The sequence below is a fragment of the Drosophila mauritiana genome, chromosome 2L (genome assembly GCF_004382145.1).
Source record: "Drosophila mauritiana strain mau12 chromosome 2L, ASM438214v1, whole genome shotgun sequence".
Classification (NCBI taxonomy): Eukaryota; Metazoa; Arthropoda; class Insecta; order Diptera; family Drosophilidae; genus Drosophila; species Drosophila mauritiana.
In genome coordinates this window covers 10,707,553-10,731,988 of record NC_046667.1, presented here as the reverse complement: position 1 = coordinate 10,731,988, position 24,436 = coordinate 10,707,553, and the positions used below count along the sequence as shown (strand labels likewise).

The window sequence follows — 24,436 nt, the reverse complement described above, 5'->3', positions numbered from 1 at the left end:
GTTGCAGTTTTTTGCATTAACTTTTTAATTGTATATTTGGTATTTTTTAGTTTTTGGTATTTATTCGCCGATCGATAACAAGTGCTCCAGCCCTGGCCCCAATGCATAACATCTCTGTTTCGTCGCACACTGAATAGGTAAGTTTTCCGCACATTTCGTTGATTTCCTCTTGTATAATTCCAACTGCTTGCAGAACCAAATTGAAAAGATGGCGAGTTTGGCTACCAAGGGATCAGGACTTGTGAACAGTGAGTGTCGTGAATCGAATGCAATCGAATGGCTACACCAAATTCGGCGCCTGTCAATCGCAAAATTATGTAATGATCACTTTTTGCAGGGCTCCTCACACAGGCGAGGCCACAACTGGACGTGTTCCTGAAGTACGCCAAGGTGGAACTGACACCCCCGACGCCCGCCGATATTCCGGCCATCCGCCAGGGACTGGGCAACATCATCAAGGGAGCCAAGACCGGCGCCTACAAGAACCTCACCGTTCGCGAGGCCTGGCTTAACACCCTGGTGACCGCCGAGGTCATCTTCTGGTTCTACATCGGCGAGTGCATCGGCAAGCGTCACATTGTGGGCTACAATGTCTAAGCTTACTATAGTTTCCGCTTGGCAGTCACTGGAATGGGCAACGTAATCCCTAACAGATGTGTATATTTATATGTCTGCGAACATTTCGACTCTGAATAAAGTGAAATAGTAATTTAAAATTCCGAAAATTTTCGATAAAATACATTGTTTTCTGAAAACCGTTAGAACGTTTGCGCGGTATAAGTGTAAGCTAAAGATGAGGTGATGTAAACCCTAACTTTAAATCGAAATTTCGAACTAAAACGAAAATTGTTTGCTCGGCTTTGTTGAAAGGACATTTACGAAAGTGTACGACTGAGAAACGATTTTCAGTATCTAGAAATCTTCGATTTTTAAACATATTTCTTGCAGCGCTTTCGTATTAGTAAACAAGCTTTTTCTGGGTAAAATGATAAAAATTAAAGAATATATGTAATATATAAATCAAATTTGAATATGTTTATGAAACAATGTCAATGTCGTAATCAAAGAGGCTAATGGTTCAGAAATACATAATATACTTAGCACGCAAGACTTATTATTATTTTAAAACAAAATATATATATATATCTAAGCTTGTTTTTCATGGATAATTTCTTAACACATTTTTGAAGGCAAAGTAAAGTTAGTTGTATTAAATTCTTTTATTTATAAATAACGTTTATATTTGAAAAGCATTATTATTATTACTTATATTTGTTTAACAACTAAACTTTTGTAGCCAGAGTATATTTTTGTAATCTAACTACGGTCACACTCCACTTTAGTTACCTTCCGATCGGAAGAAGAAGCCGGCTGACATAGGAATAGGAATTCGACAGAACTTTGCCAGGATCTGTCAGAATGGCTTACGAGAAGCGCCTAAAATCGCACAACCTCGTGCATCTGCTGCAGAACCGCGAGTCCGGATACACCAACGTGGGCCAACAGCCGGGCAGGATGCCGCTGTTGGCCTACGAACGTCTCTTCTACAAGTGCATCACACCTTGCCTGACCATTGACTCGATTACCATTCCGCCGATCTACCTGCGCAAGTTCACGCCGGATGGCAGGAAACTGCTGGCCTTCTCGCAGGATCAGCGCAGCCTGCTCATATACAGCTACGGGGGTTCCAGTTGTGCGGCGGTGGGAGAACTGATTCGCCAGGCGAATGTGGGCAGTGACGAGTTCTTTAGTAGCCAGGACAGCATACTCAAGAGCCAGATCTTTGAACGCCTATTTCCCACAAAAGAGACGCTAAATCTATGCCAGGGCGACTTTGGCCTCTACTATCTGCATCGGGAGTTCAGTGTGTTCCTGGAAGACGGTCGTTATGCCATGCTGGCTGCCATGACCGTTGTGCGCGGCGCTCTGCCGGTCGAAGACTACGTACGGTACCCAGATCTGTTCGACAAAGTGGATGCCTTCTCGTATGTGTTCTTTCTGGTGGATTTGAAGCTAGGCGTCGTCACAGATAGACTAATCCTGCCCAACGACTCCATCGTCATTGCCCACAATCATGGGATTTCCGTGTTTGGATCAACAGTGATGATGATGTCCCGCCTGCATCAGTGCGTTTACGTCTATTGGGTGAATGACGGTAAGTTCCACCAGCAGGAGACGATTGGTCCCCGGCCGAGGGACTTTATCGAGAAGGCTACCACAGACTTTGACAACCTAGACGCCACCACAGTTTTGCCCATAACGCACATTAAACAGCGCGTCCTTAGCTTCCAGTACCGCCAAATTAATGATAAAAGTGGCAACCCGACGGATAGTCAGAAGTCGTTTTATAAAAACTTTGAGTATGTAAGTAACTTCATAAAGAGTGACAACGGTCTTCACATCCTTACACACCTCATTTAGATAGAGCACATGATCATGGAGAGAATGCATCTGGTGAACGATGAACTTCTGATGTTGCGCTATGAAGAGCGGCCAAAAGATACCGATACCATGCCCATGGCTACATCACTGCGCCGCTTGTATGTATTCTACACCATAACTGGCGAGGAAGTGGTTGGCGTTTATCCGGAATATTCCATCAACCTGCTGCACATCTTACTGAAATTCAATGACTATATGAGCAATGATCGATCGCTGCAATTCGGTGATGCACCTTCATTGCCCATGCATTTTTTCCTAAGGCATACCTTTGCGGATACCAATGAATCGGTCTCCGTCGATCGACATACGGCCTTGCGCTTCAACCCCAGCATTCCACTCAGCTCCCAGAGCCTCTCCTCGTCGCCCTATCTAAAGTTCAACGAATTTAGATATGACAGTCGGTACATGTCTCCTCTAGAGCAACCCCATCGCTGCTCCAACGAACCTATTGTGTTTGTTGACCGTGCCACGGATTCGATCAAGTTTAGACTGTACGCCACGGCCCGCCGGCATTTAAATTCTCTGGCGCCACGGGAATTGTGCGCCTTTATTTGGCATCCCTTTGACCCACTAGTGCTCAGTATCCAGAAATGCATGAACAGCTACGTCTACCACGTGCACCTGTACAACCACGGCACCATAGTGGAAAAGTAGACTGCCCAATATGTACATACATGCTTTTGTACATTTTGGTATAAAACATAACAAAGTACCTTTTATATTATGAAATATATGTGATACTAAAATATCTCGTTTCGCCTTATGTTTCAGTTATTTCAGTTATGTCTTTACTGTTATGTCTTTAATTACAATGTTAAGAGAACATTTCTTTCTTTTATTTAATCAAAGACTGTGATATTTCAAGTACTGTTTAAATTAATTCGACATTTCTACATTGTATTGAAGGCCGACTTGAAACTTGAGGCCCAATCCGACGTTTAAAGTTTCATGTAACATTGTATCTCGACTGCGACTACGTTGAAGATTTGTGGTGACCGTCCTCGTTGTATTCTTTGTTGACCTTAAGGGAGTGATTAATAACGCTCGAGCCGCCTGGAGGATAGTTCGGAGCAGGCCCTGATCCCGGGCCGCTAGCAGGCTGCTGCGGCTGAGGCTGATTGGGGATCGCATTTGGGTTGTTACCGGGATTCTGTCCGGGACCCCCCTGCGGTGGATAGCCGCCTGGATATCCGGACGGGCCGGGTGGATACATTGGTGGTGGCGGAGCTTGTTGCGGCTGTGGCGGTGGTGGTGGTGGTGGGGCCATGTACGGATTATAGGGATATGAAGGATAGCCTCCCATTTGAGCATAAGGAGGATACTGCATGTACGGATTGTAGGGATATGTAGGATAGCCTCCCATATGTGGATACGGAAGATAGCCCGGACTGGGATATGCAGGATAATTGTACTTGTGCTCCGTCTTGGAGTGCTTGTGCTTCTTCTCTCCACTGCTGCTGCTGCTGTCGCTGCTATCGCTGTCCGTTCGGACCACTTCGTACTGGAGTAGCAGTACCAGGAGGACTCCAATCGCCGCACAGCTCTTCATTTCTCCGTTTAATCGCACAACGTTCGTTTGATCTAAGCTCACGGGTATGACTAAATCTTGCTCACACAATACCTTGTCCCGTTCCCGTTCAGACAATTCAAATAGCCAGCGCGTGCGTTGACTTTGATAAGTCGACGAAAACATACAGATGCGACAAGGTTGCGGCAGGGTCCACTGAATTAATTCCCTGTAAGAGTTTCGGATTGAAAAACAATTTCATTCGGAAATGAACAATACTTCGCCATTAGATTATAAATAGAGAATAAAATGAGCTTATAATTAATGTAATGTCTCAAAATTGGGCAAGTACTCATACTTATTCATTACGTATTAGGTGTCGGAACAATCTCATTTCCTCCAGATTTTGTTATATATTGCACAGAGAGACTGTTTGCTTATCAATTTGACGCAAATTAAGCGAAACAATTCTTTTAAATACTCTTGATAGAAGACTGCGACGCTTTTATTATTAAGACAACTAAACTTTTATATAGAGCGGCAATTAAAATTAGATACTAAAAGGTAATAAATGGGTTTTATATAAATTAGATTAGTAAGATAAACTTTCTTTTGGTTAAACTGTGTTATCAACATCTTAAGTCAATAAACCGGATGCTGCTGATAAATAAAATCAAAACAGACTGTGCGTTGATTATAAATACTTTTTAAAGATAACGTTTTGGGAAATACCCTATGTACTACTTTTCCATTGTCGCAATTGTATGAAATATATTAGGTAATCGTTTGGTACTGCCTGAAATTGACGAGGGTTGTACAAAGAGTAGTTTGTGATTTCTCATTAAGGTTTCGAAAATGTTGTATAACTTTTTATTCGAAAAATATAAAATTGGTAGCATTATTAGTTATCTCCGTTTTTGTTGGTAGCTGCTGAAGCCTTCAGACGATTCTCCTTGACCAGCTTGCGCCATTCCAGCCATTTCGCCAGCTCAGGTTGCTCGCTGCCGCCGCCTTGCTGTTCCAGCTGCATGTAGTACGCCTCGCGCAGGATCTTAAAGGCCTGGATGCTGTAGTATGGCTGCTGTGTGATCGGGTCAAAGTAGCGGGCTGGCAGCCTGGTGATTGGACAGATGCCATTGCTGGCTTTGGGAGGCGCCTTGTGGCGGAAGAGGTTCTGAAACACCTTGTCATTAAAATCGTTCTCGATGGTGACGAAAGTGCGTTCGCACTTCCCAGCTAGATCCTTTGAATCGACCGCTGGGTTAGCTCCGCGAGTGGGCTTCCGCATCGCTGGCATGGTTAGCGAGTGATAGCGTATCGTGGGCCCGGAGAACGTGCGCTTGGTGGGACGTGATTTCTTCTTCTCCAGCTCCATTTTCTGGAATTTTTCTGTGAATGCACCAGCAGATTGTAAAATAGCTGCTGCCTTGGTTGCTTTAGATACCCACCCAAAGATTTAGTGTTTTCTTCCTCGGTTATTTTGGCCTCCTCCAGCAGCTCCTCCTGCGTGGGCATGTAGTCCTCCACACGCACCTTCTTCTTTTTGCGCTTGCGGGCATCGTCCAATTCTTTGAGGCGTATTTTGGTAGCCTGTGTCTTGATGGCCGTGGAAGTGCGTATGGATTTGCGACCGGAATCGAGGACCGTGAAGCGTGGACGTGCCCGCCGTTTTGTTACCCCACCACCAGGTCGTTTCTTGTGCAGGGCCGGTGTTGCCTTAGTGTCTTTTTTGACCGCAGGCTTTGTTTCCTGCGGAAATCATTAGAACTCATTCAAAGTAATCACACGATTATTAAGTATTTTATGTATAGTTCGCACCTTATAGGCCTTTGTGTTAACGCCACCGCGTTTCCGTGTTTTCTCGGGCGCCTCTTCCTGATCCGAAACGGGCTCATCGTGCTCATCGATACTGAAGTCGGAGTCCACCACATCTTCCTCTTCGTCTTTTTGCCTGCAGAGTGGATTTTATATGGCTTGTGCATTCAAATTTCTTCAAATTATTAGATTACTCACTCGTATTCCTTATCCTCTTCGTCCTCCTGAAATCCACCATAGGACGTTTTGTAAAAGTCGTCCTCCTCTTCCTCATTGAGCAAACGAGCTATTTTGTTGCCGGCATTGTTGCGCCGTGAGCGCGAAGCAGCCATTTTTTTATTTATATATAGAAACTATGATTTAAAGTAGGTATTTAATAATAATAATATTTTATTTGTAAATGTAAACAAGCAGAGCAGTGTGACCAATGCAGCAAATGTAGTATATATCGCAGAGGCCTTACAACTTTGGTATGAGTTGCAGCCCTGGTAAGGAAAATTGTTTCTCCTGCAATTTAACTGCAATTGGCAGCTCTACAAACACATTTAAAACATAGCTAAATTTATTTACTTATTTAATATATGTATCACAACAAAAAGCAGGCAGCTGCTTTAAAATCACATTAAAAAGCTATCGGTAATTCAACCACTTAAAGTAGGCCACATCATTTTAAGGTCGCGTTGGCCACACTCTTGGCTTGTTGCTTTTTATTCTGCCGGCCGCTTGCATTTCCCGATTTCATTTAATACCATCGATTGAAAGACTGCTCGCAACATGTCGGAACAATGGGAGGTGGTCACCAAGTCGCGCAAGCAAAAGAACCTGGACAAGAAGGTGTCTGCGCACAACGAGCAGAAGCGCATCGCGGCCCAGTTACCCAAACTGGAGGAGCTGTGTAAGAATCTTTCAAAAAGTGCACCTGGCAATGCGATTACATGTTTGCGCCTGCCCTTTTATTCACTTCGCAGTGCCAACTCAGCGGTATCGCAATTTGTTCGGCTCCAGTGGCACCAGCAGCAGTAGCAACAACAACAATAGCAAGTCCCATTCCCCAGCTAAATCCAGTTCAAGTGCCTCATCTTCCTCAAAAGCCAATAAGTCGCCAGTTAAAAAGCATACCGCAAAGAATGCCTCGACCCAGAAAAGGACCACGTCGGCAGCCGCTTCGAAGCCAAAGACCCTGGAGCTGGCCTTGAGGAACATCACCCGGGATGATTTTGCTGCCCAACTGGAGCAGGTGAAGCTCAGTTGTCCTGGCTCCGAGCTGCGCTGGTTAAGCCACGTACGTTTCCTAAGGGAATGTTCAAAAATCCTTGCTTACCTATCGTTATCCCCCAGATTGCGCTATACTTCAATGAAGCCTTGTCCTATGACTGCGATCCCATCTTCTCCGGCCGCTCGGCTCAGTATCCCAGCAACTTGGCCAGCACCTCGCTTAAGTACTCGATTGTGGAGTTTCTGGGCAGTGTGGGCGAGCAAAACCTGGAGTATTTCTTTTACTCCCTGCTGGATAGCATGTCAACGGATCTAAACAACAATCAGACAGTGGCAGGTTACAAGCTCATCCTACAGTTGATCGGTCAAAACTGGCCGAACATTTGCTCTAGGAACCTGGCCAAGACTGCGTTGCTAAGAAACTCCTATCAGAACCGCAGCAACATCTGCCTGAGCATCCTGTGGGCCATCGGACAAGGTGGCTATCAGTCGCTAAACGAGGGTGTTCGCGTGTGGCAGAACCTGATGCTGCCCAACCTGGAGCTAAAGCAGTATACCAAGTTTGTGGTCGAGTATATGGAGCGGGCTCTGAGTGCAGCAGCTGCCCGGAAGACGGCGGATCCTCTGCAGATCAACCAGCAGGAGTTCTTTGCCACTTACAATGCGCTGAATGCACCATATAACAACCTGCCGAAGGAATGGCAGCAAAGTCTGAAGCGTAGTGCGCGTTTGTTGCTTGTAAGGATGAAAACCATTGCTAGTTATCCCATTGTTTCACTGACCTCTCTTCCTCCTGTGTGTAGCAAAACTATATCAACAGTCCTGTGAGGCATGCCAACATATTCCTTACGCTCTTACGGGAGATAAGCCCTGGCTCCAAGCAGACTAATGAGATCGAAGGCTGTATTAGTTGTCTGCTCAGCAGCGGCAGAGATGATTGCCTCAGGGTGTGGCGCATGAACTACAAGAAGCAACAATTGCCCAGTCTACTGCTACTGAAAGCTATAGGTACGATCTACAGCTGTGAAAAGCCATTTAATTGGAGTTTTGTTTAACAGTAACACCCACACTTATCTTTAATGTGTTATCTAATATCGAATTCCTAACTTTTTCCAGACGACAATTGGACCACGTCTACCCATGAGTTAGCTACGTCGACTGTGTATCACTCTTTTCTGCAAGATGTGGCGGCTCTGAACGAAGAACTGCAGGGAAGCAAGCGAAACGAAGGTCACCTAGAAGACTTAAAGGAGGTTTTGTTGGTGAGTGCGACTTAAGTATATCACACAATTCCAAGCAAAAGGCTCTGACCTCAGTTCGATAAAAGCTGAATGATGAATGTGTGTTGTTTTATCTCGCATAGTTTTCTTAGAAAACTAGTATATAGCATATATATACTTATTTTGTTAGCCGTTTTAACCCATTTATCCAAACTTAAATGAAATCAGGAAGACTGTATATAAATTTAAATTTGCGCACATCTCTGGTAACACTATTTCAGTTGAGTGGTTTGGTACATTGCGTACTCTGGTCACATTGCTCTAGTGAAAAGAAAAACGAAGGTATAAACTTGTAGAACTGCCGTCCAAAAGTGAATAATTAATTGCAATCGGTGTTAAAAAGAATGACTTGAGCTTATAAAACTGCAGCTAACATAAGTAAAACTCTTTACGTAGAAGTAGCCGTACAATTAGTCGGTAATGAAGTTAGAGTTCTGTAGGGGGACGCTGCCAACGCGACGTCGCTGCGGGAAAGAGATGGAAAGCGCTAGCCGGCGTTCGTCCGAAATTTCTCCGCAATTCAACTGGCTTTTGAAGCCTGGAGTGAGCATAAATTAATGGCCCGCACCTTAATTATCGCGTTGTCGCAATTATTGTTGCTGTTGCAGTAGTGCAAAGTGCGTTTCGTGCATATGTGTGCGTGTCATCATTAACGGTTGTGTATTCCGCCGTTTTGCACTGGTATTGGTGGCAGCTATAGCTGCACTTTTCCCATAGCGTTGCCATGCGGGTTCCAGTTGCCGCTAAATTTCTCCGCGCAAAGCAGACGTGTTGCTTTCGAAATGAGAGTGGGCATGGCCATCGGGCATCATAAATTGCCGCATTATCAGTCAAAATTCTTATCAGTACACCCAATTTTCGGCTGATCTGAGGCTTATTTTTATTTTCCTATTGACTGGTGTGTTCCAGCTGCGATTGGCCACTCGCCTTCCGCTCCCTCACCCACTCCCCTCGCTCATCCGGCTTGTGCGCACTCTCCTCCTCTCTTCGCCTCTCCTCCGCACTCTCACTCTCATTATTGCACAGTGGTGCAGTTTCGCACTCTCACCTGAAAATCTCGCAACGCCACGATTCCGAATCCCATGGTCCAAAAAGGGGGGGCGAAAGAGAACCATTTGAAGATTTGGGCTGCTTCAACACGTGGCATGTCCACAGTGACCCTGATTCTCGCTGGCCTTCCATCATTCTTTCTTTCTTTCACTCCGAAAGCATAAAAGAGACGAAATTTAGAGGGCATAAGCCGTAGTTCATTCAACTCTTTTGTCCACAGAAATTTAAAGAATGAGTGTAAATGATACTTTTATTTAGAGGCAAGGTGTGTTATTTTTCAATAAATGTGAAAGTTTGCAGTTCAACATTAAAAAAAAAAAAGATTAAATTTGTTCATAACCATTATAAAAATACTCATACTACTTTAAATTGAGAAATTCGTTTTCAACGCTTAAAGTAATCAGTAAATATATATATTTTTAAGGACAGCAGGAATACATCACATTTAATGAAAACATGTTTTCTGCATTAAATTTGTGCGAAATTTAAATGTGTTAAAAAATTAAAATAAAATGACAATGTTAGCTTAAAAAGTATCTACGCCAATTAAGCATAGGCTGCATATTGAATATTAATTTGTTTTGATCTGCACAAAATGAAATTATAACTACGTATTTAAAATTTGTAATTATCCCCACTCGCGGTTTTAGCTTACTCTCAAGTCTTAGGTCATCGGGCTCAGTTGCAAAAAAAAGCTCGGTTTAAAAGCTCAAAAAGTCTCGTCATTCTTTTTAGCAAACACAATTGCAATGATAAACACAATCAATAATTAAACATCTTTTGCGAACAGCTGAGGAAAACTAGAAATACTCTTCATAATCGAAACTCATTGAAATTAAGTTAGAAAATGGCTCAGGTTAAACCGAAAAGTAACAAACAGAGCGGCAAACCAGCGCCGACCGCCAAAAAGGTAAACAATTTAACTCAATCGAATGATTCCACAATATCAACTATACCCAGCAATTAAGATTATCAATAATTTTCTATTTTTTTACTATGTAGAGCGTCCAGGAGAAGAGCAGCGCGCAGCAGAAGAAGAACAAACAGAATGCCGCGTCACAGAAAAAGAAATGCGGATGCTGCAAGTGGACCTTGGGTAGCATCTTCATCATCGCCCTGATTGCAGGAGCTCTGTGCTACGATACCGAAGTGAACGGCAAGGGCGTGTTCGAAAAATCGGCCACCGGCAAGGTGCTGAAGAATGCCGGAGTTCTGCCGCATGTCCAGAAGTCCTGGTACACGGTCATGGGCGCTGGAGCGCGGGGCTACAAGTGGGCGGAAGTTAATGTGCCGCCGTACGCCGAGCCGGTGATCAAGACCACCGGCGACCTGTGGAAGCTGGCGAGGAATGCGGCCTGCAACGCTTACCAGAACGGCAAGGGATACTTTGGCGCCAAGTGGCCCGTTGTGGCGAAGTTCGTAAGTGTCTTTTAGTCGCCATGAAGATGAGGTCATGGGCAAACCAGTTTTAAATTAATCTCTGTGTGACTCTCTGGCTCCTTTGTTAATATGTTGTATCTATTTTTTAGATTGACCAATACGTGCCCAATTCGTCTGGCAAGATCGAAGCTTTTGCCGCTGGCGTTAGCGATTTAGCCGCCAGCAGCTATGAAAAGGCTGCCGCGCTCATCAAGGAAAAGGTGCTTGTGTAAGTATGCCTGCCTGCCTGCCTGGCCGTTAATGTCTTCGAGAATGCATCCCTTATGATTGTGATCTTTCTTTAGTGGCCATCTCTCGCCCGAGAACATCAATCAGGCGCTGAACCAGACGCGCAACGCCGCCCTGGAGTACTACAACCAGTTTCACAAAAAGGTCGACGCATACGCCAAGCTCAAATGATTTTAAGCGTCAGGAACGCTTACTTCTCGAACAGCAACATCATCAGCAGCTGCAGCAGATGCAAACAGAATACGCGTCATAGTAAATAGTGAAGGAAGCCCTAATTTTTCGCAATTAGTTAAAAAACCGGAAAATGTTCTTTAAGTCGAAACTCAAGAAGCCATTCACATTCATCAACAACTTCTCGTCAAGTTTAATTAAGAAAAAGCAATACGAGCAAATCTTTGTGGATGCCGATAGTGTACACTAACAATCTAGTAAATTCAACCTCGATACTGATAAATTAGTGAAAGACACGAGAAATTTTCTGTTGTACAACATGTGTTTAAACATTTTTCTCCAAGTTGAGAAAACATTATTTTTAAATTCGTTTACAACGGCATGAGAGTTTTGTGAACAGTTCTATCATTGAAATTTTGTAATTGTAATTATTAAAGTGCGTTTTTTTGTGGCGATACGCGAAGTGTTAACTCTATTGTGTTAACTGAACTTAACAATTCCAACTGCATTTTGAAGGCAAACAATAGATTCATATATTTTTATACTTTTACTCCTAGTTTTCTTGCATTTGTGTGTACATTTCTGTAGACTCCCCAATACTTGCATAATAGCGCGTTACTTTTGATTCGATTTTAAATCTCATTTGTATATTTAATGGAAAACACGATTTTGCATAAATAAAATAAAATTGAAAGATGTGAAGTAAAGGCGTATTTCTCAATGTTTATCTGTGCGTTATTACGTTTTTTCGGGTATATAGATGAATCGTAAGATTCTGAACACACCTGTTGGCATTGGCAGCATGGCTTACACTACATACTTGTTTAAATTGAAAAAGGGGTTTGAAAGCAGTTTATATTTCCCAAAACAGACTAGAAATTAGATCAGTAATATTTCCTGGGGAATTTTTCTAGAATAGTTCTCTCGAAACTAAGCAGTTCATGTGTTTTGCAAGCAGTCAAAGAACTAAAATTTCCCCAGAATTTTTGGTGCCCATATAAGCAGTGAAGGGGAATTCCTAAGCAGTGTATAATAATTCAAAGCAGTGCACATCACTATAAATCGTTCCGTATTTGAAAAATAGCACTTTTAAAGTTGAGGAAGTTGTAATTATATTTCTAAAACATTTATAAGCGTAGGTGTCCTTATGAAATGGCATGATTGGATAAAATTGTTTCCTAATTGTTGTAACAAAGTTGAGTTCTAACTTTATTTGCCTAAATTCTCCCCGCATAATTTCCCTTTTAGACGGTCATCTTGGAGACAGTCGCCCTTGCAAATACAAGGATTTTCCCGAATTCGCCGCAGTCATCCATTTTCGGAGTGCGGGAGTGACAATAACAACCAACTCGTCGTCCTGTTCGTGGCTGGCAGGACTCGGTTCACATCGGAACGGTTACTTGCAGCGCGTAGGAAACAACAATACGGAAAAGCTCCGGCCTCGGTTGCCGCAGTATCAAATGAATTTCAAGTCGCGACGCACGTGTTTCGTCCTTTGGCGCGGATGTGACTACGACTCCTTATCGCAGATTGTGGTCTTGGCCACGAAAGGATATCTCGCAGTTGCCGCATTCGATAGCGGTGTCGCGGTTTCCCAACTTTCCCAACTGCCGCATCTGTTTTTTCAACTTGTGCGCGAGACGATACTAATATCGTTCGGCTTCGATTTCGCTCAGTGTATAATGCTTTTGAAGCAAAAGTGAAGTTTCGAATCGGAGGCCGCTTTATGCGGCCAGTGAAAGAATCAATTGTCTGTTAAAAACTAACATTGGATGTTTAAATGGTTTAATTTATGGGAGATAATCGCCCAGCTGCTGCTGACACCAAAAGTGAGTCGAATAACAGCTTTAAGTACATTAATATTAACCCACCTACACTGCTCTATCGTGGCTCGTTTTTCCCTCCCTTGAAAAGTGGAGCACAGATAAATCAGAGAAAAACATTTATTTCTCATCGGAAATGAACTCGGACGGGCGACGTGATTTAATGCCAATCGAAAATGCATTTGTTACTCAGGTTTCTTGCAAATTATACGCTTAGCGATAGGATTGAAACAGAAAACAAAACACATTTTTTCGCAGACTTCAACTGAAACTCCAGCCAGTTGCATAAACAACAACCAAGCGAGTTTCGTGCAAAAATAAATGTTAAATCAAAGTTTTTCCAAGTTGAGATGGAAGTTTTTCCAAGTTCTCCATCGCCTTATCTGCTTTTGAAGTTCCCTCGCATTTTTCCTCTGAAATCCAGGGCAGAATGAAAAATCGGAAGTACCTAATGAGCACGTGTGTTACGGATTGACTTTGAAGTGAGTCCTCATTTCTAATGAGTTCTTGTGGTAATATGAAGTAGGAAAGGTAATTAATTCACTAAACCACAAAAAATGTAATGAGGTGATGCGAAAAGGTCAAAGTTGTTCAGTCGATAAATAAACTTTCCACAGACAGCCAATAATTGGTGTAGTTTTGGACATCCATTTGTTAGCACTGGCTTTGATTTAAAGCATTTGTTGCGCATATTATACTATATAATAAAGTATAATTACATTAAATATTTAAGCAAACTCGTTAAGTACGGCCATAACCGAAATTTAAAGGAAAACTTCTTGGACAATTTGCCAGCTGCCTGTAAAAGGACATGATAAAGGCCAAGGACCTCGCAGGACTCTTTGCATGCGGCATTAATTAAGTGCCGCTTGAGGGAATAGAAGTAGATGAGCTTGTCTCTCATTAATCTTATAACCTTATAAAGAATGGCTTGAATGGGGAATACCCGTATATATGTACATATGTCCGGGGACCGCCCCAAAAAAAGAAGACATTGAAATCGAACCGTTTTCCTCGCTCTTTTCGCCGCCTTTCGTGTTTTTCTAATTGAATTTTCCTTTCGAGCTTTTTGCCTTGACTTTTCTTCTTAAAGATCAAGTGGTCTCCATGTGCTTTTGTGGCTTTTTGGCCGGGTGTCCAGGTGATTAATGTGCAAGCAGGTTTGTTTAATTAACTTGCATTTATGCCTGAAGTACACAACTTGATAAGTGGGCTTTCTTGAATTTGAGTGACTCTGCCATATAAATACAACATATACCATTAATTAGCAGCAGACTATTTGTGGGCTGGTCTAACATCATAAATGAAACATTATCGCGATGAAAATTTATTTAGTTTAAACAAAACATATCCGAAAACCACTAAATTCAATTAACCATCGTTGCCATGAAAATAACAATTGCAGTGCGCATTTTAAGCTGATTCCATGTTAATTTTACCACCATTGTTTGATTGGCATCGCAACAACCAACAACTCATTACACAACTGCAGCAACGGATGAAATCATTTAAGTGCTCCTGTGGTGATGATAACTGAAGGGTCGAAGTGCATGGAGTCGATATTTATTGAATACAATATCTCTTGGATCGTTCGTGAAGCACGATTGCAAAGTGCAACAAAGCGCAGTTTGTGGAGAAATTAACATTTTAATTGGTTTTTGACACTTGCACATTTCGTGAGTGATCAAGGCTAGCCCAGCAGCACACACCTTTCAGTTGGACAATTTATGTGTTTTATGGCCAAATAAAAAAACTATTTGAGTTCGGCTTGCGGGTTGTAAATATACAAAATGCGTTGGTTAACACTGCTCCTGTGACATGGTGGCGATAAGCAAGTGGCCACTACAGACAATATATGGGGGCTCAACAAACACAAATGCACACATTCTGAAAATGAGAAAATAAATTAATGCCTTTGCAATTTGATACAGGATAAATGATGTGAATGGAGGACATTTATAATGAAGGCCTACGGTTAATATCAATGTTTGCTGCAGTTAAATGCTGTACGAATATCGAATTCGTTGGAAGAAATTGGTTGTTCACATACCAACTATTGAAAACTATCCATTTAGAATCTGAAAGATATAACTATTTAATTATAATCTTGGATATGTGAATCATTTTCAAAAATGTCACATTTATAACTTTTCAACGATTCAAGTTAAGTTAGGCAACACTGGAATAGCTGCAATAACTCAAATTAATTTCAACTGCAAATTAAATAATATTTCACAAATAATAGCGTTAATGAAAATGTTTTCTCCCCCTCTTTTTAGAATGCACTTCAAAAACGATTGTGGAACCAAACCATTAGCAGTAATGTAAAACCAAAATACGTAAACTTGTGGGGCTAAATTACACTCATCTAACATCCTTTGAGGTGAATAAATATAAATAAGTAAAATCCGGCTCGCAGGACCATGGCCATGGAGGGCAAATGCTTCGGTTGCATCGCAACGCCAATTCTCGTAATAATGATAAGCATTTCGAGAGCTTGGACAATGCAGCAACAACACTTGAGTCCTGCCATCCAACAACATCCTGCAGTTAAATCGTTGTGTAAGTAGCTCTCACTCGTATTCACACATGTTTAATTCAATAGTGCAGATATAAAGGCATATTTCAATACCAACTCTGAGATATGAATTATGAATGTGCTATAAATTAACAATGAGCAACGCCCGTAGTTAAGTTTATTAAAATTTTACATATCATACACGCATTTACTAATCAGAATCGTAAGCTAAAATTGACTATCAAGGCAGAACAAGTTAATTAGTTGAGGTAAATAGCATAATATATATCCAGAAAAGTCACTATTGAGAAAAGACTTATTTTCCTTGATAAATCAAATATGGTATCTTGGACTTCCTCTTCCTGTCTTCATTCCTTCATATAAGCGCCTTTTTTTTGGCCTAATGCAGTAAATGCCTAAATCAATTATGGCCAGCAGGCGAAACAGAAGACTGTAAGAAAAAAATAGGCAAATAAACCAAATGAGCGAGCAAAGAATAAAATCTACTTAGCACATGTAGACTTTAATTAAATCATGGCCAAGAGCAGAGTGAGCACTCTGACAGGAGACACTCCGACTCCGACGAGCCATCGCGACCTTCATCCTAGTCTGCAGACACCCAGCTGGGGCACATCCTTCGCCTCCTTTTTGGTGGGCAGGAGGCGGGTCTGTTGTGTTTGTGGCTTTCGGGCGAAGAAGGCCAACGCTTCATGGATTTTTATGTTTATGCTAGACATTACTTGGCCATGTTGCTTACTTTCGGTAAAAAAAAAACAATAATGCTGTGCAATCTGTGAGCGAATAAAAAGGTAAAATCTTGGTCTAAAGCTATTTCATCACCCATGGAAAAATATTATTATTAAATCTATTTCTCAGTTATCTGATATTTTATTCCCATAGCAATAGTTTCGTCTTAAATGCATTGCAATTGTAGTTTAAAGTGCTTTCCTTGGATATTCGCCTCACTTCTCCTTTTCCATCTGCCCAATAAACCCAGAAAAAGGAACAAATGCTCTATTTGTTAGCCACCTGCATTCGTGCTTGCTTTTCTGTTTTGTCTGAGTTTTTCCCTTCTCCATATAACTTCGGCTTTTCCTTCTGCTCCTGCTGGATGGCTATTGACTTTTCTTGGCTAGTGACTTGCTGATGTGGGCAATACCAGAGGGAAACAGGCGTCATAAGGGAAACTCAGCCGGCTGTTCCACACCTAGTCGTGTTTTGGGCCGAAGTCAGCCGCAAAAGTGCAGACAAGCAAGTCGAAGTCGAGGTGCAGGCGAAGATGGGCAGGATACGACAGTCCCGAAGGACCTGCAGCAGCCACCTGACTGAAGAAGGGTCCGGAAAAATCAACTGTAACTTTTCTCTTCTTCGACTTCAACTTGGCCAGAACGTTACAAGAAATGCGGGAGGGCAGGCAGGAAAATGATCGTTAAATAATTTTATTGTCCCCACAGCCGGCCGCACAATTAAACTTGAATTTGTGCGAAATCCTGAGACCATCAAGGGGAATTTGTTTAAAATTCAAAAATGCCGCACAGGCAGTTGTCGTGCCAATTAATAAAAGTTACGATTATTTTGTAGCAACAAAGGAGATTAAAGAGCGGCGATTGTGACTATTGCTGCCTCGTTTAAGAAAACGCATAAAAATGTTCATAAAAATGGGGCTTTCATGCAATATGTTTTTAAGTGGTATTACAGGAAATCATTTTACAACTTTGCTTTGTAAAATAAGTCTGATTTCAATTATATTGATGCATGTTCATTTGTTTTAATTAATGACATGAAATCATGTAGCTGCAATCCCTTCCTTTCAAGCAGGAAAACCAGCAAGTAACAATGGTTAATTATTCCTTCAAGGATACAAATGAATGCTATTTAATAATCATAAATTGCCCGGTGAGGTAACTTCAAGAACAATTGTATAATCGTATGTATGTACACATGTGCACGAGAAAGCAATTTTATTTTTCCGTCCGATATTCCACTTTGGTGGGGCACAACTTCATGGCATTGTTGTGTGTATGTTGTCCTGCAATCAGGACCCTTGGCTATTACGGCGTGGATATAAGGAAACCATATAAATAAAAGCTCATAAAAATCATGGCTGCATGTCCTTTGTGTGTTGAATTGTGGCTAGCAGTCCTGCCCCCACAATTGTTCGCCACTTTTTCTTTTTTTTTAGGTCAGCCCAGATGTTTTTCATGCTTATTTACCAATATGTTATGATGTATTTACTGGAGCGGTTTTATTTCTTCTTACCATTAGTTAAAAATATCAATTTGCTAGCAACCAGCAAGTACGAACTTTGCCATACGTTTTCCGTATATCCTTTTGCCAAATATCATTTTAGAACTGAAGTGATATTTGCTGGATGATAGTACCATGATGCATCGCTCGATAGATATTGCATTTAATTCCGGCTAATATGCCAAGCACGTTTGCCGAAATGCAATCTAATTTGAATGACTTAACGAAGGGCCAAAAACAAACGGATGCCATATTCCTGGGCCAGAAACAAATGCGAGCTGCACATGTGGCACATATCGCAGCTGTGCCGCACACATACATCTCCTGCAGTCAGATGCAGATAAGCAGGATGTGCCCATCCTGCTGGCCCGTGTAATTGCATGTTCGTAACTCGATTCGAAAATCATTTGAATCGGTTTAAAAATATAAGGAAAATCTAGGTAAATGGCAGTGCTTGAATTTATTAGGCCATAGAAGAGAGTTATGTGACATATAATAAATATAATATAAAAAATATAAAAAATATTTATAGATTTATAGATAAAACATTTGATAGAAAATGTTCTTATACATACATTCTATATTCAGTAGTCACATAATAAATCTTTCAATTTTAAGCAAAATTGTCGTTAAAAATACATTAAGAAGGACCCTATGTTATTAAACTCCTGGAGAGACTTAAAGATCGACATTTGTTCAATTACGATGAAATCCATTCACTTGAGTACTATACTAAAAAACCAATTTCGATACATGTGTAAATAATGATTTTGTTCTGCGGTCGCTGGAGTGAGTTGTATTCGTTCAGCTGAAATAATCGTTAGACATAAATTTGCGCCGAAAAAATATTAGCTTTCTGTGCTGTTTCACCTAAAGCGTCTAAAACAAAAGTAAACTAACTTTATTTGTTGTAAGTATTGGAACTTCGTACCTATGTCGTATTTGGGTATACTGATTTGCTTGCGCGACTTGCGAAGTATTTTTAAAGATTTTTATAATATTATGTTATATTTTTTGCAATTTTTTTTAGTATGTTTTATGTTCCTGCTATATGGCCAGTAAGAAAATTATTCGCAATATAAGTAGTTGACTTGCTGAAGAAATATTTTTCAATGCTTTCTATCCATTTTTCTTTTAATATGGTATACTAATAAAAAGGATTAAAAATTCGAAAACTAGGATTAGGTCTTATAAGGATATTGTTCCATCGGTTTAAGTGAGTTTAGCTCAACATCTTGTGTCCTGGATTTCCTTGCGGAGTGGCCAAATCTGCAGCAAATCTTTTCCACTGTGAAAACATTACCCTTACGAGGCATAAAAGTTGACATATGTAAGCTGCGATGCACATATATAGCCTTTTATATACAAATATATACGATGTAGGGGCTTGTGACAATAGGCCAAAAAAAAAAAAAAGAAATCAAAAAGCAAGGCACACATGGGTATAAATTTTCGGAGGTTTTGTTTTGGGGGTTTGGGGCGAAAGTTGCCTCCAAAAGCCGTTCTGTTAGATTTATTTCCGTTTTTCTCACTTTTGTTGCAACTTTTTGTTTGGGTTTGTTTGGAGCTTCTGGTTGTGTTTGGCAAGATATGTGGGCTTAGTTTATGTCGGGTCTAGACTTAGTTTAGTGTTTTGCATGCCGAACAGTTAAATTAACGTTTTTTGTGAACTTTTCATTTTAATATCGGACTCTTTTTTGTACGAAATATATATATTCTTTATTATTTGTGTACAGAGAGCCAAGTTGTAACAATATGTGATGCAAATGAGCACTAAATTACGCGTTTATATATTAAAGAAAAGTTACAACATTGTAATTAAGCTAAACTGTCAAGGAAGTTGTTACCACGCCCCCGTGCAGGAAAACCCTGATATACCTATAGTAACATACGCACTCGGATACATTTCCCCCATCACAGAATTTCCACAAACTATTCAGAGTCAGCGATACGATACTGGGCTTAAAACTAGAAGGGCAGAGTGCAAAAGACACGAGAGCAAACAAGCTAACTACAAACGGTAGGAAAATAAGTTCACACACGCATTGCAACTAGGCAAACAGTGAGCACTCAATATATAGAAACTTGGATTATACTACTAAGTTACTTGATAAATTGCTAATAGTTTGGAGAGGTTACGAAATGAATCACAACTAAAACTCATAGTTAATAATTAAAAATAGTTATCAATAATAAAACAAAACTAAAGCCATTTTCCAAGGGACTACTGCTACGTCACAGCCAGAGAAATTAATTACAATAAAACGTAATGGCCCATTGATGGCAGTGACCACTGTATCCGAAGTGCTCCAAACTAGCAGTAACCTTTTGTCGGTCCCATCGCCCATCAGCCATCACCACGCTCCCGGACTCCCGACTCCCAACTCCCGATTGTAGTCGACTGATAAGAGGAGCTCCTGGTGGTGGGAGTGGGAGCTTGGGAAATGGCGGCGTTGGGCAAATCGCGAAGGGATCCTGGCGGAGCATAGTGGAGAAGCTGCAGCAGCAACAACAATTTCGCTAAATTACAAACAATGCTTATTTGTTGTTTATCTGTGTAAAGCATCTCTGTGACACTTTCAGGCCACGGCAGACTTGCCAGAAGGGACGGCAGGATTGCGGGATGGCGGGCTGGCAGGACGAAGGACGAAGGGTTGGGACTGAGCAAATGAAGGGGAACCCCCTTCGTTCGTAATTGAGTTGATAAAGCTTTCGGTGCGGCGCACTCGCACTGTTTGTGTAATTTGTGTAATGCATGCAAAGTTAATTACCTCGGGGAGCTTGGTAATTAGAATTGTGATTGAACGCGCCTCGCAGTGCCGTTGACATACCATTCTAAACCAACCCAGCCCATCCTTACCCATACCATCCTAGCCCATCCCATCCTAACCCATACCTTACCCTGCAGTCTCTTGTTATAAATCAACACCATAAATTGGCCTTGACAAGCCATCATCTATGGGTTTCTACATCTGTCTTAGCCACCTGATTGTTCTCGTCTCATTTGACGCGAATTGTCGGAAAGTTGGCAGACGATTTTCAATTAACACGGCCGGAAAGTTTGTCGAGCACTTGAGCGTGCGTTTTGGCCACCGAATTATTGCCATTATTTTCGAATATTTTTTTTTGGAAAATAAACTCAACTTGAATCAATACAAACTTTGCAGACGAAATTCGTGAAAGGTGAAAGCTTAGGAATGCGTTAAACATCTTCCTTTAAAAAAATAAAAATTTCTGAATTGTTTTCTTATTTTATTAGTTTAATTAACTATGTATCCATTTGCTGGTCCACTTCTGTTGTTTATTGCATTTCATTTAATATTTCCTTTTTTTTTGATGAACCAAAGGCAAAAGTTATACCAAAACTCTTGCAGACTTGCCATCAATTTGGCAACTTTTATCAATATCGAGAAGTGCAATCATTTTGCAATTGCTGAGCAATTTAAAAAGGAAAACTTTTTATGCATGTCGCCAGTGTCAACATTTCGAATGCCCAAGCAAATGAAACGAAATGTGCTTATGAAAGAAATTCAATACGAAAATCTAAGCTATTTAAATCTTTAGAGTTTGATTTTGCACCATGTTAATTCGCTATAAATGTTAATTTTGGTCTTCAAATGAAATAAGATTTCAGTTGGGCTCAAGAAATGATTCCATTCTGGTGCTTTGTCGTCCTCTTTTGTGTTTCTATTTTCTTTTCGATTTCTTGCCTGTCGGATGTTGCCAATTCCTTTGAAGTTTTCTTTGGCGCAATCAATTAAAAGCCATTTTTGGCTGGTGTGTTAGTTTTTTGGACCAAAAGTTTTGACGAGTGAATTGGCGGCTGACAAACACAGGAAATTGTTTCAAAGTTGCTGGGCAGTAAAGAAGACTGTTTATTGCTGCAAGTCTTGAAACGCCAATTTAGTTTTTAACTTAAAATGCATTAACCTATGAGCAAAGAAACCATTTTCTTCTAAAACTGTTGTAAGTAAGTTATTACAATCATAATGAATTTGTGTGCATAAAAAGCGAGAAAACTTAAGTAAACTTTCAGTCAAGTACTTTTAAAGCCAACGAGGCACCTATGTGCATGCAGTTAAGTTGAATGCCACAAATCGTTTTTAGAGAAAAACTTTCTTCACTTTTATTGCTTCATTTTCGAGGGCATGATGTGTTGGTAAACTACTGTGCGGAAGTCCTCATCTTCGCCAAGCAGTTTTCCCATGGTAAATACCTCGAACGTCAAAGGCGTCTTAGCACTCAATGTAATTGAGCAACACTTAAGCAATATGCGCCTCATTAGTTGCCCTGCAAAACAAACAAGCCAGAAGAAAATGGAGAACTAAGCTTATATGACAGCACACACACGCACACACACGAGCTGGAGACACTACCCAGCACTGCACGGTAAATGGTCGGAGAGGGAGGGAGGGGGGTGAACTTCACAGCAGAATGATTTCCGTTCGGAGAAAAGCTGCGGGAAACTCTAGAAGGGAGCTGGTTAACTGGGCGCCAGCCAGATGTTTTAGTTTAGATATCCATCCATATGTACTCGAATGTATGACTACGTGCCATACTCATCTCAGCCGTTCCGGGGACTCAACTTTTGTTACGTGCCTTGCTTAATTTGCAGTTTATGCTCCTCGGGTCTCGATTACAGATCCCAGTTCCCTCGTTGAGAGAAATGCATCGGAAGTTGGTATTTTCTTTTGGCTTGTTTTGCCCTTTATTAGCTGCAACAAGTTGCACGAACAACGAAATATAATTAGAGGGGAGGCATGCTGTGCTTGTTTGTGCAACACACGGACTCATCATTTTCATTTTCCTCACTGCCCGGGAGAGTGTCTTCAAAACATATTCTTCTTATTCGACACTCGCTTGCAGGTTTATTTATGTTCTTGTTTTACAAACAAGTATCCACTTTCTTGTGTCTTCGATTGTATAGATGTTGCAGTGCTTTTTATTATATTCCACTCAAAAATAGTGTTAAAAAGTCCGTTTAGAAGGAATTGCTTTTATGAAAGATTTATAGTTTTCTGAGCTGTGCTTTAATCAGTAATAGAATGCAGTAAATCAAAGGTATATTTGGTAATCAAAGTTAAAGAGTAACAGGGTTGAAAAAAATATATAAATCTTAAATTGCCCAGTTAACTGGCAGTTCCTGTTTGGCCAAATCCATATGGTTGAGATACCATGTATGCTGCAATCACGCCAATCAACCTGGACGGATTTCGAATATGCACCGCGTTGAGCATAATTAAATGCAAATTAACGTGGAATTGGTAGGGGTCCGATTGGTTGGAACATTCGATGGGCCTGTGGCCCCATTTAGGTCCTGACAGGACCCAGATATTTCGGCGATGCACTGGCTTCCAATTGGTATGCATTGTTGAGAGGGGGCAAGCCACATGGTGCTGTTCAAATCTGGCCATTTGCCGAGGGAGTGAACCCGCCGGGCAGGATTAGTGGATAACATTTGGAGCGCTGTTCGTCTGCAATTTTCATAAGCATCGCCATGGTATTTTCCGGTGAAAAGCTGTCAAAATGTGGGAAATTCACGAAAGAGCCACAAATTCGCTGCAGGAGCTGAGTGGAAAGTTCGCGATAAATGGTGATAGAGGTGCAGGTTTTTCATTAAAAGTTGGATTGCGTAACATACTTGATAAACTAATCTATGAATTTAGTTTTAAGTTTTGGGAAACTTAAGCTGGTTATATTTATTATTATAAAAACTGAGAGACATAACAAATCTATACATATATTATAATATCAACGCATTTTAGCTACCTTAAAATCTGGTCTAAAATTAACACTAGAAATACCTTGTAAAACAGGTTGTGAGTAAAATATAACTAATCAGAAAGCCAGAAGTTTTTAACAATCACAAAATGTGCAACTGATTTCCCCATATCGACCAACTGTTTGTATAAATTCCGAAGTTTCCCATTGGATTTCCACATTTGTTGCCCGTCCGTCGCCATGAATCGTTCGTCTCAAATATTCCTGGAGTACATTGAGAATTTGATTTCCGTTGAAAGACCGCCGCCTGGTGGATTCGTTTCCCGATCGTCTGGCATGAAGTCAGTACGCATTTGGTTAGGTGACATCAACGTTACTCAACCTAGAAAATCAAATCATAAGTTAAACACACGAATGTCCTTAAACTGGAGGCATTTAAGAATTAACAGAGCGATCGGAGATGCTGTTCAAGACAAAAAAGTGAAAAAGAAGAAAGGAATTCGTACCTAATTAACCTAAATAGTCGAAATATTTAAAGTTGATATCTTGTAATTGTGCTGAGTTATTATCCATAAAATAAAATATTAAATATGCTCATTTAAATTAATTTCAACAAGTTGATTTCATGAGCCTCTAGAATAGCTTGTGTAAATGAATGCCATAATTCGCCGAATTTACAAACCAAAAATGAAATAACGATTTCATTTTTATGCCGCCATCTGCTTCCCTTAGGCTAATGAAGCGTTCGGAGAATACAAACATTGGGTCGTCCATTAGCCAATTAAATAAATTAAATAATATTCACTGCCTTGGCAGGCAGATAAATACAAAAGGGACCAGCTCCACCAGCAGCTGAGCATAATGAAAACATATTGCTGTAAAGGACGAGCAGCTATAACTTCATTAACTTCGCCGAAGCAAGACGGTATACCATATATCAGATCCTTAAAGGGACAAAGTACCCAAGTGTGGCTCCACG

At 40.9% G+C, this 24,436-nt stretch overlaps 6 protein-coding genes across 8 annotated transcripts in view; 4 read left to right on the top strand and 2 right to left on the bottom strand.

Annotated features, from left to right (window-relative positions):
• The first annotated feature begins 79 nt into the window (after positions 1 to 79).
• On the top strand, positions 80 to 725 carry LOC117136612 (ATP synthase subunit g, mitochondrial). Its single transcript, XM_033298001.1, has 3 exons — positions 80 to 137; positions 194 to 248; positions 338 to 725. The coding sequence occupies exons 2-3, from the start codon at positions 209 to 211 to the stop codon at positions 595 to 597; spliced, it is 300 nt and encodes a 99-aa protein (XP_033153892.1). The 5' UTR covers positions 80 to 137; positions 194 to 208; the 3' UTR covers positions 598 to 725.
• A 608-nt stretch (positions 726 to 1,333) lies between these two features.
• Positions 1,334 to 3,190, top strand: LOC117148520 (DET1 homolog). 2 transcript variants are annotated; one of them, XM_033315971.1, is made up of 2 exons: positions 1,334 to 2,364; positions 2,422 to 3,190. In XM_033315971.1, the coding sequence occupies exons 1-2, from the start codon at positions 1,420 to 1,422 to the stop codon at positions 3,094 to 3,096; spliced, it is 1,620 nt and encodes a 539-aa protein (XP_033171862.1). In that variant the 5' UTR covers positions 1,334 to 1,419; the 3' UTR covers positions 3,097 to 3,190. The 2 variants fall into 2 exon arrangements, with proteins under 2 accessions (XP_033171862.1, XP_033171950.1); XM_033316059.1 differs by having other exon boundaries at positions 1,334 to 2,360; positions 2,422 to 2,513.
• Positions 3,191 to 3,254: 64 nt separating this feature from the next.
• On the bottom strand, positions 3,255 to 4,150 carry LOC117148710 (proline-rich protein HaeIII subfamily 1). The gene has a single exon (XM_033316300.1). It carries the CDS (start codon positions 4,133 to 4,135, stop codon positions 3,416 to 3,418), a length of 720 nt encoding a protein of 239 aa, XP_033172191.1. The 5' UTR covers positions 4,136 to 4,150; the 3' UTR covers positions 3,255 to 3,415.
• Positions 4,151 to 4,790: 640 nt separating this feature from the next.
• Positions 4,791 to 6,196, bottom strand: LOC117148638 (vacuolar protein sorting-associated protein 72 homolog). Its single transcript, XM_033316175.1, has 4 exons — positions 5,963 to 6,196; positions 5,768 to 5,900; positions 5,398 to 5,698; positions 4,791 to 5,338 (listed from the first exon to the last, which is right to left on the bottom strand). Exons 1-4 carry the CDS (start codon positions 6,094 to 6,096, stop codon positions 4,851 to 4,853), a joined length of 1,056 nt encoding a protein of 351 aa, XP_033172066.1. The 5' UTR covers positions 6,097 to 6,196; the 3' UTR covers positions 4,791 to 4,850.
• A 249-nt stretch (positions 6,197 to 6,445) lies between these two features.
• Positions 6,446 to 11,829, top strand: LOC117148374 (transmembrane protein 214). 2 transcript variants are annotated; one of them, XM_033315770.1, is made up of 8 exons: positions 6,446 to 6,659; positions 6,733 to 7,046; positions 7,103 to 7,717; positions 7,783 to 7,987; positions 8,096 to 8,241; positions 10,312 to 10,728; positions 10,839 to 10,957; positions 11,034 to 11,829. In XM_033315770.1, the coding sequence occupies exons 1-8, from the start codon at positions 6,539 to 6,541 to the stop codon at positions 11,146 to 11,148; spliced, it is 2,052 nt and encodes a 683-aa protein (XP_033171661.1). In that variant the 5' UTR covers positions 6,446 to 6,538; the 3' UTR covers positions 11,149 to 11,829. The 2 variants fall into 2 exon arrangements, with proteins under 2 accessions (XP_033171661.1, XP_033171734.1); XM_033315843.1 differs by lacking the exons at positions 6,446 to 6,659; positions 6,733 to 7,046; positions 7,103 to 7,717; positions 7,783 to 7,987; positions 8,096 to 8,241 and adding exons at positions 8,468 to 8,541; positions 10,100 to 10,219 and having other exon boundaries at positions 11,034 to 11,813.
• A 767-nt stretch (positions 11,830 to 12,596) lies between these two features.
• Positions 12,597 to 24,436, top strand: part of LOC117150582 — a 37,449-nt gene continuing 25,609 nt past the window's right edge. Inside the window, exons 1-2 of the mRNA XM_033317536.1 lie at positions 12,597 to 12,977; positions 15,251 to 15,533. Of these exons, the coding sequence (XP_033173427.1) occupies positions 15,395 to 15,533 (139 nt within the window). The 5' untranslated portion in view covers positions 12,597 to 12,977; positions 15,251 to 15,394. The remainder of the gene's footprint in view (positions 12,978 to 15,250; positions 15,534 to 24,436) is intronic.

Coding starts and splice junctions, on each gene's coding strand:
- LOC117148638 (XM_033316175.1), bottom strand. CDS start 6,096: ATGGCTGCTTCGCGCTCACGGCGCAACAATGCCGGCAACAAAATAGCT. Junction 5,901..5,962: donor GAAGAGGATAAGGAATACGA/GTGAGTAATCTA, acceptor TCCACTCTGCAG/GCAAAAAGACGAAGAGGAAG. Junction 5,339..5,397: donor AGAAAACACTAAATCTTTGG/GTGGGTATCTAA, acceptor GTGCATTCACAG/AAAAATTCCAGAAAATGGAG.
- LOC117136612 (XM_033298001.1), top strand. CDS start 209: ATGGCGAGTTTGGCTACCAAGGGATCAGGACTTGTGAACA. Junction 249..337: donor GGGATCAGGACTTGTGAACA/GTGAGTGTCGTG, acceptor CACTTTTTGCAG/GGCTCCTCACACAGGCGAGG.
- LOC117148374 (XM_033315770.1), top strand. CDS start 6,539: ATGTCGGAACAATGGGAGGTGGTCACCAAGTCGCGCAAGCAAAAGAAC. Junction 7,047..7,102: donor AGCTGCGCTGGTTAAGCCAC/GTACGTTTCCTA, acceptor GTTATCCCCCAG/ATTGCGCTATACTTCAATGA. Junction 7,988..8,095: donor ACTGCTACTGAAAGCTATAG/GTACGATCTACA, acceptor AACTTTTTCCAG/ACGACAATTGGACCACGTCT.
- LOC117148710 (XM_033316300.1), bottom strand. CDS start 4,135: ATGTTTTCGTCGACTTATCAAAGTCAACGCACGCGCTGGCTATTTGAA.
- LOC117148520 (XM_033315971.1), top strand. CDS start 1,420: ATGGCTTACGAGAAGCGCCTAAAATCGCACAACCTCGTGCATCTGCTG. Junction 2,365..2,421: donor TTTATAAAAACTTTGAGTAT/GTAAGTAACTTC, acceptor CACCTCATTTAG/ATAGAGCACATGATCATGGA.